Source organism: Cryptomeria japonica, chromosome 6 (genome assembly GCF_030272615.1).
Source record: "Cryptomeria japonica chromosome 6, Sugi_1.0, whole genome shotgun sequence".
In the NCBI taxonomy this organism is placed as follows: Eukaryota; Viridiplantae; Streptophyta; class Pinopsida; order Cupressales; family Cupressaceae; genus Cryptomeria; species Cryptomeria japonica.
The window spans coordinates 318,688,350-318,699,573 of NC_081410.1; the positions used below are offsets into that span (position 1 = coordinate 318,688,350).

General features: G+C 35.0%; 1 protein-coding gene across 1 annotated transcript; it reads right to left on the minus strand.

Annotated features, from left to right (window-relative positions):
* Window positions 1-1,625: 1,625 nt before the first annotated feature.
* On the minus strand, window positions 1,626-2,375 carry LOC131876594 (uncharacterized). Its single transcript, XM_059222033.1, has one exon. The coding sequence runs from the start codon at window positions 2,373-2,375 to the stop codon at window positions 1,626-1,628; it is 750 nt and encodes a 249-aa protein (XP_059078016.1).
* Between the last annotated feature and the right edge of the window lie 8,849 nt (window positions 2,376-11,224).

An 11,224-nucleotide genomic window follows, 5' to 3' on the forward strand; every position in this document is an offset into this window, starting at 1 on the left:
TGTTCATGCCTCTCAGAGAATTTGAGTAGGTGGTTTTGGTCTGCAGGTTCTTGAGCCGGGCTCTGGTTTAATCTATCTTCTTCCTTCTTTTGGCAACCGGAATTATTACTTTGTGGGAAATCTCTGGTGGATTTGTATGTGCCATAAGATATTATGTAAATGCTCTTTCACATGTGACCACATTTTTTAAGCGGCTGGTCTTATAAACTCTTAGTATAGGTTTATTTTATGAGCTATGACCGGAGGTTTTCTTCCCAGGGTTCTTTCCTCTAGTATGCTCTTTGAATCCTATGTAAAAAGAAAAAATGATAAATAAAATTTAGTGGAGTATTCCACTTTTATTAAAAAAAAAAAAAAAGTTTTTAATTAAGTTTAAATATGGAATTTAATCAATAAATTATGATTATTGGAAATTAATTAATTGTATAAGTGGCAATATACTTTAATTGATTTTCAAATTGTTTTTTTTTTAAATTTTTTTTAAGGATAAGAGCTATCATAGGGGATAGCACCCTTGTATTGCTAAAAATGTTCTTACAAAAAATGCTTTAGCAGAAAACTACCCCTATCATTTCTTAACACTGCTATCTGTAGCGACTACCACTACTCCTACCATTTCCTATCACTGCTAACTACAGTGCATACATAATCAGAGATATATATTGTTACTACTGCCCCCCATTGAAGGTCTGCATGATGACCCCCACATACTCGCCAATGCTAAGTACATTTGTTGTGGCTTCAGCCGAGAGCCACCAGGTCTCAGTGTTAGTTACTCTATAGAAGGGAGCCATATTCCCATTCTGTACTGCACACCAAAACACCTCCCACACATTTTCCCCAAATGTTCTCATCATTTCCTTCAGCTCCTCCCTCTCAATGCGTCTGCGTTCTGCCCGACTTATCTCACTGGTGTCTGATTCTAGATTCCCATCCTCCTCACTCCCCTCTTCTTCTTCTTCTGAGTCCGATGGTAGAAAGTAGCTTGGCTGAAAATATGTCTTGAGTAAGCTAAACCATTCTCCCTCCGGCAGGCTTAAGATGGAGTCTGCAATATGGTTGCCATTGACTGGTTTGACAAAGCCATCCAGAGCCTCCACCACTTTTTCTCTATACTCAATGATGTCAACCAAGGGCATAAGGATAGCTTCATAGATTGTGCTATCACACCAGTGGTGGTCAAAGTTTAATGTGATCCCCACAAGCCCTCTAATCGCATCATAGACATACTCCTCTGTGACAAATAAACTATGAATTTGCGCGTCCAGCATTTCTTCACAGTTCATACAACCGATATTCCCAAAATAGGCCATGGCTCATTCGTAGTCTTGACCTACCGATACTACCCGCAGTTCATACGACCGATACTACCCGCTTGAGAGTTCCTTGCACCTTACATACTATGCATTCCACATATACAAAGGCCAATAAATAGAGTTTACTATGCTCTAGAAGTTTTGACCTGCCAAATTTGGCTTCAGCCAAAACTCTACAGGAATCTATCCTTCCATCATTTCAGCCCTTCCTCTGCAGGTCAGACCGCCGTCACTGCAACTTTCAGGTATTTGGGCTGCCTAAGAACTCCACCAATTGTCCTACATCTGCTTCCCTATTTTCAAGGACCATCATCCCACTCCCTCGGTTTTCCTTATCCATAGGTCCTTCCTACACAGGTCCGTAACTTCTGGACTGAGAGCCATGGGAATGACTGTCACTTCCACAACCTGTGAATTGACCCCTAGATTTGCCAATAGGTCGGCTACTTTGTTTCCCTCCCTAAGTATATGTGTTATTTCGTATGGTTTGATTGCCTGAAGTAAGGAATGAATGTGCAGCAACCACTTTGATAATTTCCAATTAAGCAATTTGTCATTGGTCACCCCATTTATGATTATCTGTGAGTCTCCTTCAACCTGAATATTGGTTAGACCTATCTCCTTGCAGAGTAATAGCCCGACCTCTAGAGCTCTTATTTTTGCCTCATTGTTTGTGGCATGGCCAATATATCCATACGTGCCAGACACCACATTCCCCTCCTTGTTTCGAATGACTGCTCCAAATCCTGCCTGCCCCGGATTGCCTCTACATGCCCCATCAAAATTGAGCTTGACCCAATTGTTCTGAGGCTTCTCCCATCTGACCTCTTTCCTGTTGATTCTATTTTTGGGATAATGGAATAGAGCATTTTTTAAGGACCAATTCCTTTCCATTTCCATATCCCAATCATTGAATTTGAATTTACTGACATTTCGTGACCTACCATAGATGACTTCTTCTATGCTCGCTTTAATGTCATTTATGACTAGTTCCACTGTTTTGGCCAATTCTTTGAATATCCTCTTGTTCCTTTCTTTCCAAATAGCCCAAACAATCATTGCTAGGTCGGTCAACCATAGGACTCCCCATTTAGACTGAGTGAATTGTAGCCATGTGACAAGGAAGTCTTTTAGAGTCATACTTCTAGCTGTGTGGAAGCTCACCATTGTATTTTATTAGTAATGCACATTTTTCTAATTAGATACTTAATTTGTTATTTGGTTATTATTAATTGTATATATTTTATTAATTGCGGATTAATAAATATATAGTAATTAATATTTAATTTTGGTAATTTTCTGTATATGCACAAGGAAATAATTGTTAAGTAGGAATGGACTATCTTTATTTGGATTCCTTATATGTTTAAGTTTCCTTGATCCGTACAGTGTATCTGGGCTTGGAAAAGATGAAATTGGAGAGATTGTTTTGAGCTAGTATGAGAACGATGTTTTATTTGAAGAATAAATATCTTATTTAGTTGGTTAATGGTTATTTAATTATATTCATGTGAACTTGAATTAAGAACTCATAATGGCATTTTTATGTATGTTCGATGCATGAACCTTAGAGAGTTAGAAAACCAAGAACAATTGGTACCTAGATGAGGTAGATAACTGCAATAAAACTTAGATCATTCAGAAGACTTGATCGAAATTTAATGTTTAAAATCAATTCAGAAAAGATTGTATCTACTGGTTATTGCCTATGTGAGTTTAACTTCCATATTCGCTTTTGCTTAAGTAATCGCAAGACTTGTTTTGGTTGATAGGACCCCATCGTATGGTTGATTTGGGTACCTATTTCTGTCCTCGGTCTCCAGTTGACTATTATTTTGTTGTGGTGTTGTATTGGTCATATCCTTTATGTGGGTATCGAATGATGTTTAGTGGTTGATCATATCTGGTCAGGTCTCTGGTTAGAGTACCGTCTGTCAGAGAACCTCTATTGAGTCATGTTTGACCAAAGGGTTGTTTCCCCCTTTTTGAATTCCGTTTGCTTGACCATGTGTATTTCTTGGTTTTTGAGTTCATCTAAGTATAGTCTAGTGTCGTATGAGAAAGTGGCTTTCGATTGGGGGTCGCACCCAAAGTGGCTACTGGGTAACCCATCGAAAGTGAGTCTAATAAGTGATAACCTAATAGTATATTAGAGTGTTGTTAATGAATCTCTAAGTAAGATAATTGTGCCTCACACATGGGATGAGTGCTAACACAAACTCGACATGCTGTGAGAAGGCTTGAAATGGAAAATCATCACCCTTGTCTTCACAAAAGGATGTGTGGGTCCACATGAGGCTTGGATGGGCCAGAGGTTTGGATTTGGTTGCCAGGGTAACCCAGTGTATGGGGCTAGAACCTATGAAGACCTGCCATGGTAACCATACCAGGTTGTGTGATGACACTTGTCCCTACATTCGCTAGTGTGTGGTTTTATTGTCTTGATAGGAGCACTTTTGTGGCATCATCCTACTGCTTATGCCCTTGTGATAACCTGATTTCATGCTAGACCTTGGGTTGTGATGTCTTAGTTTTGTGGATGCTCTAGTGGACCTTTGTATTTGCTTCGTTTATGTTTCAGATGGATCCTTTCCTTTCGAGGGATCAATTATGTATTTATTGACCGATGTGGTCATTTGTATATTGGTTATGTTTTGCCTTGATGGCAGGATGGTAAATAATGAGAACCTCATGTATTCTTAACTTTATTAATTATCAAAGGGGTCTTGCAGTTGAGCAGACCTAGAGATGTAGCCCTTTAAGGGTGAACTCCGAGATCATCTTGGTGTTATGTGATGCTTTTGTTCTTATGATTCATGTTTAGTGTTAGCATGTATGAATGGCATTTTGATAGAATGTATAAGTGGATAAGATGAAATTAATTTTAAATGCATGTATGCAGTCCTCTCTTGAATGCAGTAAATTGGAACATGAAAGAATGTAGCTTAGGATAATGGAATATATTCAGTTATTGTTAAGGAAATTAAGTATGCATGGAAATATCTCATTAGTTTATGATAAAATTCAAGTGTGTTGTTAAATTAGATGCATGACTTAAATTCTAAATGAAATTTTGAATGAAGGGTATAGACAAATCTTAATGGATGAACCTTATATTGTGATCTATATTTTCATCTATTTGAAAGAAATTATCCTTGTTTAAGAATTATCTCCTTATAAGATAATCAACTTATTAGATTTATTAGTGTGAGTTAAGTTAAATATGTAATTAATTAATCATGTTGGGAAACTCTTTAGGTGTTAGGTTATGTCTTCCGCTATGTAATCTGAATCTTTGATATCTTGTTGTATCTTAATTTTGTGTAACTTTAAAAAAAAAAATTAAATTATTGCACTCTATTCTTGTGTTTTATCTTTATCCCTTCAGGGTTTCCTGGCGGGGCATTACACGAGGAGATTACCATCAAGGGTAAAGAAGAATCTTGTCAACAAGTTCTGGAAATATAAAAAAATGCAAAATCTGAACAAGATATTCCAGAAGAAGTGAAAATAGAGATGGCAGAAATCAGGGAACTTTTTGCACCATACAACATTCCTGTATGGTATAGTGGAGTAGTCCTAGATCGTGATTCAGAGATAGATTCAAATGAGTTTGAATGGGGTCCAAATATCTTATCTACTACATCAAGTAAGGAAAACAATGAAGACCAAGGAGCTATCACAAAGGAAAACTTGTCTATTACAAAACAAAAGATGGAGTTAGAAAGAAGGCAAGAAAAACTCAGAATTTAGAGAAAAGAGGCATATGCAAAAAGGAAAGGGAATGAAAAAGACAAAGAAGTAATACCACAAGAAGTACAAACAGGGATAGATCAAGCATCTGGAAATATAACATTTTCATCAAAAGAGGAACAAGATGTATGCAGATGTGGTAGAACTATAGAAGAATTAAGAGATAGTCAAGTCAGATTGACTATTAGTCCAGAAGAAATTGAGTTTGAAAGGAGACTAACTCTAGCAAAAGCATCCTCTTTATCATGTACACAAGTATGTCAAATCCAAAATGCAAATGAGGTCAATCAAGAAGGAATTTGCAGTATTAAAGACATGTGTGTTGATATAATCCATTCATTTAAGGGACAAACGTCAGTTGAAGAACCACTTGAGTGTGAACTACAAAATACTAATACTGATTTTGTTAGAACTAATTGGGAGATGCTTGGGAAAGACAATTCTCAAAAAAATTTAATCTATGATAATACCTACTCTATGCCAAATTATGATCATTATGTCATGAAATTTGAAGCACCTAATGATGACAATGATTATGATTTACCCCTTCTTCATCCTGAACTAATTGATTGGGATAATTTAGAAACCCCTGAACTAAATGTCTTTTCCAATGATCATGATTTAGCCGTGTACCTTAATGTTGTTGAACCCATCACACCTAAGATATCTTCCATTACAGAGTCAAGTAATGTTTCTTGTAGTCAAGAGAATGCCAAACTTTCCAGTCGTAAAAGCGAAATAAATCAAGGAAAGAGACCTACTTTTGAAAATCATTTCATGGAAACACTAGATCAATCAAAAGAGAAAATAAGGGACGTTTCTGATGGTGAAAACCTCTTTAAGGTGCCAAAAGATGGAAAGTTTGACATTCTTCCTGCATATTTTCAGGAGAGATCTGCTATCCTGATAGAACCAACAGAAGCAATAAACATTGGTACATCAAAGGATCCTAAAATACTTCATTATGCTGCCTCATTATCAGAAGAAGAGAGGAAATAATACATTAAATTCTTTAAGCAAAGAAAAAATAAATTTTGCTTGGTCCTATGCAGACATGCTGGGACTTAATCCAGATCTTATCATGCATCATCTTAATGTGGATTTAAAAGCAAAACCAGTTAAGAAGAAGCTAAGAAAGATGCATCCACACATTGCTCTTCTTGTAAAAACCGAGTTGAAGAAACTAATAGAAGTGGGTTTTATAAAACCTGTTGCTTATCCAGAATGGGTTTCAAGTATTGTACCAATGTCAAAACCAAATAAAAGCATAAGAGTTTGTACAAATTTTAGAGATCTGAATAAAGCATGTCCAAAAGATGATTTCCCACTACCAAACATTGATATAATTGTAGACTTATCAGTAGGGCATGAGATGTTTTCATTAATGGATGGCTTCTCAGGATATAATCAAATAAGAATCACACCTGAAGATCAAGAAAAGACAACTTTCACCTGTGCATGGGGAACTTATTGTTGGAATGTTATGCCATTTGGGCTTAAGAATGCAAGAGAAACTTATCAAAGGGATATGCCAACAATCTTCCATGATATGATGCATACATTTATGGAAGATTATGTCAATGATATACTTGCAAAATATCATACAAGACAAGAACATCTAAACATCTTAAGCAATATTTTTGATAGGATGGAAAGATATCAATTGAGATTAAATCCAAAGAAATGTGCATTTGGGGCAACCTTTGGAAAACTCCTTGGGTACATTATATCAGCTCATGGAATTGAAGTAGATCCTAAAAAGGTCAAAGCCATCATGGAGATGGAGTCACCTAGGAACATAAGTCAATTGCGATCTTTACAAGGAAGATTGCAATCAATTAGGAGATTTGTCTCTCAGTTAGCAGATAGATGTCTTCCATTCACCCATCTTCTACATAAAAATATTCCATTCAAATAAGATCTAAAATGTGAAGAATCTTCTTTGTAAATAAAATAATATCTTATGAGTCCTCCAGTACTGGTATCACCAACCAAAGGGAAACCATTGTTTCTCTATATCTCAACAACAACTGTATCATTAGGAGCTCTCCTAGCTCAACATGATGAAGAAGGAAAAGAAAGAGTAGTGTATTATATCAGTAGAATGCTTGTTGGCTATGAATTAAATTATTCCTCAATAGAAAAGACATGTCTAGCAGTTGTATTTGCAACTTAGAAGCTATGACATTATATGTTGATTCATTTTGTAAAACTAATAGCAAAGATAGATCCCCTCAAATATTTGTTGAGCAAGTCAACCTTGATAGGAAGACTAGCCAAATGGGTTATGATATTGAGTGAATTTGATATAGAGTATGTTGACCAAAAATCTATCAAGGGATAGGTCATCACTGATCAATTGGGTGATGCACCTTTACAAAATGACATGCCTTTGCATATCGAATTTCCTGATGCAAATATTTTGACAGTAAGTACAAGCTTTTAGGAATTGTACTTGGATGGTTCTTATACATGATATGGATCAGGCGCAAGAATATTTTTCATCACACCTCAGGGACACACAAATCCGAAATCATATAGTTTGTGCTTTGCATGTACCAATAATACTACATAATATGAAGCATTGGTTATTGGGCTCAAGAGGGCCATTGAATGGAATGTTAAAGAACTACATGTCTATGGTGATTCATAGCTTATCATCAACCAAATAAATGATGAATATCAAAATAAGGATGATAAGCTCATTGCATACAAACAACTGGTAGAGGAGTTTAAAGAGCACTTTAAAGAAATATCATTCACCCAGATTCCAAGAAATGAGAATAAAGTAGCAGATGCAATGGCTACAATAGCATCTCTCTTGCAAAATAAGGAGAATCAACATCATTACAAATTTCTCGTGGAAGATATCTGAACCCCTACCATTCAATCCTAACATACCTACCAAATTTTCCATATATTAGGAACCAATCAATCCTTATATGGTCAAACTTATCAGTATTTAATAGAAAATATCCTTCCTCTTGACTTTTCCCGCAATCAGAGAAGGAATTTTATCCATGAATCCTCTCACTATACTATTATTATCGATATCCTATATAGGCGTGGTCTAGATGGTACTTTGTTGAAATGTCTTGAACAAGAAGAATCTAAGAAAGTTCTTAACAAAGTTCATACAGGTATTTGTGGCACACACTCAAGTGGTTTAACATTGGCTAAGAAACCTCTTCGTATGGGTTACTATTGGCCTACTATGGAGAGAGATTCATTCACATATGCTAGGAAATGCAAACAATGACAGATCCATGGGAATCTCATGCATGCACCAGCACAAGAGTTATATCCTATGACAGGATCATGGTCATTTTCTCAATGGGGCCTTGATTTGGTAGGAAAGATAAATCCCTCATATTCCAATGGACATAAGTTTATTCTGATTGCTACTGAATATTTTACTAAATGGATTAAAGCAGTTCCTTTAACAATGGTGACAGGAAAACAAATATCATCATTCATTTTGAATTATATAATATGTCGCTATGGAGTTCCTGTGACCATTATCACTGATAATGGAAGACCATTCAAAAATCAAGATGTGAAGGAGCTATGTGAACAATTTCATATCCAATATAGATTTTCTACTCCATATTATCCACAGGGAAATGGTTAAGTTGAGGCATCAAACAAAACTATCTTGAAATTTTTTAAGAAAACAGTCAATGAAGCTGGAAAAGATTGGCACATTCAGCTAAATCCTACTCTTTGGGCCTACCAAACTAGCATCTGCACTCCAACAGGGGAAACTCCATATTGTTTGGTCTATGGATCATAAGCCATATTGCTTATAGAAGTAGAGATACCTTCTCTATGAGTATCCTTGAAAGGTCTCATACTAGAAGAAGAAGAACGAGTCTCTCGACTCTAGGAACTTGAACTGATTCAGGAACTTCACCAAAATGCAACACATCATTTGAAAGTATATCAACAAAGAATGGCAAGAAGTTATAGCCATAGGGTCAAGCTGCACATTTTTCAAATTGGAGATATAGTTCTAAGGGAGAATCCAAGAAATCAGCAAGACCGACACAAGAAGGGAAAATTTGAACCAAATTGGCTAGGACCTTTTGTCATAGTAGCAGCATATGGATTAGGAGCATACAAGCTATCTACCCCTGAAGGTGATTGGTTTGATGAACCTATCAATTCTATCCATCTCAAGAAATTCTATGCTTGAGATATAAAGTCCTGGAAAAAATCAATAAAAAGAATATAAAGTCCTGAAGAAATCAGTAAACATAAAAAAAGCAGAAAATCAATAAAAAATAAAAAACAAATAAAAAAATGTAATAAATTTAGATGGTGAAAACCTGGTAAACAGGCGTTATCTAAAAAGTAAGTTCCTCCATCTATGAGATCGCTTTGTGCACCTATTCACTCTATCCTATCACATCTATCACTTCCATCTATTTTAGCTTATTTGTTCCATCTTTTGTATCCATTTCTTTGAACCATTTCATAGGAAATATGCAACTTACCAACAATTATCAATCTTTGACACACTTGTTGTAGTCACTATCTTAGATTTTATCAGAATCAATCAATCTACATTTGTATCCTGCCATGGTTTGGATCTTGATCAATTCATACATCCATAATAAATTTTTGTTTCCACTGGGGGCAAAATCCTAATTCCTTTTGGTAAGGTGATCTTTTGAATCTTTGAAAATCCAAAACATTTTAAAAAATTAGAAAAACCAAAAACACCTAGGGTTTTGAAACATATAACGAGCAACAAAGCAACAAAAATCAAGGCATTTCATCAACAACTGAATCATGAAACTCAAAAACTGAAGAATCAATCAACAAGTAATAAAGGATTATCAAAGATCATTCATCACGATGATTATATCAGTTAATAACCATAAGAACATGTGAATGGAATACAAGATCTAGTGTTTATATCTTGATTTTATTGCTAATCATGTACTCTATGCGACTCAAGGATGTCCATGACTAGAGAAGCTATGATGAGGCATGATTATTATTTTTTGATTATTGTCTGTGGTTTATCTCTTACTACGGTATGTACTTGTCTCAAGATATGATCGACAAAAGATCAAGGAGGATGTTCCAAGTCATGGATGAAAGAAGATAATCCTTGTCTATTCTGCAAGCAATACTTAGGTCAACTTGATCCATTATATCAAGTTGCTTGTATTAACTTTCTATATCAAAATCCATGTAAGAAATACTCAGGTCATCTTGGATATTTATGTCAAGTTGCTTGTATTCTCTTACAAAATTTTAAAGCTCAATGATGAAATCAAGCACTGTTACAAGATAACATATGAAGAATGGTAGTATCATTTTTAGTTAGATCATTTTAGATTGGCTCATTATTCATCTGCATTATAAGCATTCATTGTGAGTTGCATTATAAGAATTTCATTTCATTCATAGATCAACGGTCATAAATAAAGATTGAGTATGCTTGGACAAATTTTTTTTTTGCATTTGATCATTGTAGGTGCATTCATCTTTAGAATCATCATCCATTTCATTTAGTTGCATTTTAATCATTGCATTTATTTGCATTCAGCATAAGTGCATTTCATTAATCATGTAGTGTATCATCATTATTATTTGCATTATCATTTAGTTGCATCTTTGCACTTAGAATCATAATCATATTATGCATAAACCCTAAAACAATCGATCATTGCATTTGCATTTTTCACATCATTTTCAAATTGCATCAAAAATCAAAAACATTTGAATAACATAGTTCATAATCATTCATTTGCATTTCCATATAGATCATTGCATTTTCATCGTTTAAGTTAGTAATCATTTTCATTTGCATCCAAGGAAATCAAAATCAAAAATCAAATAAAAAACATTTATCATTGCATCATGTAGATCATTATCATAAAGTAAGGAAAGACAATCATCATCATATCATCATCCATCTAATCACTGCATCCATATAATAAAGGCACATAGATCATAAAATAGAGTAACATGCATAATAAAGATCATCATCATATACAGTCAATGTCTGCATATAGATCATCATAAAGAAATAAAAAGTCCAAGTATACAATGATATCACAAAAATAATCAATAATTTACAAAGTACCATCAATTTAAATCAAGTCAAGGATCATGACTACCTCTCGAGCCTATGGGTCTGA

Coding starts and splice junctions, on each gene's coding strand:
- LOC131876594 (XM_059222033.1), bottom strand. CDS start 2,375: ATGATTGTTTGGGCTATTTGGAAAGAAAGGAACAAGAGGATATTCAAA.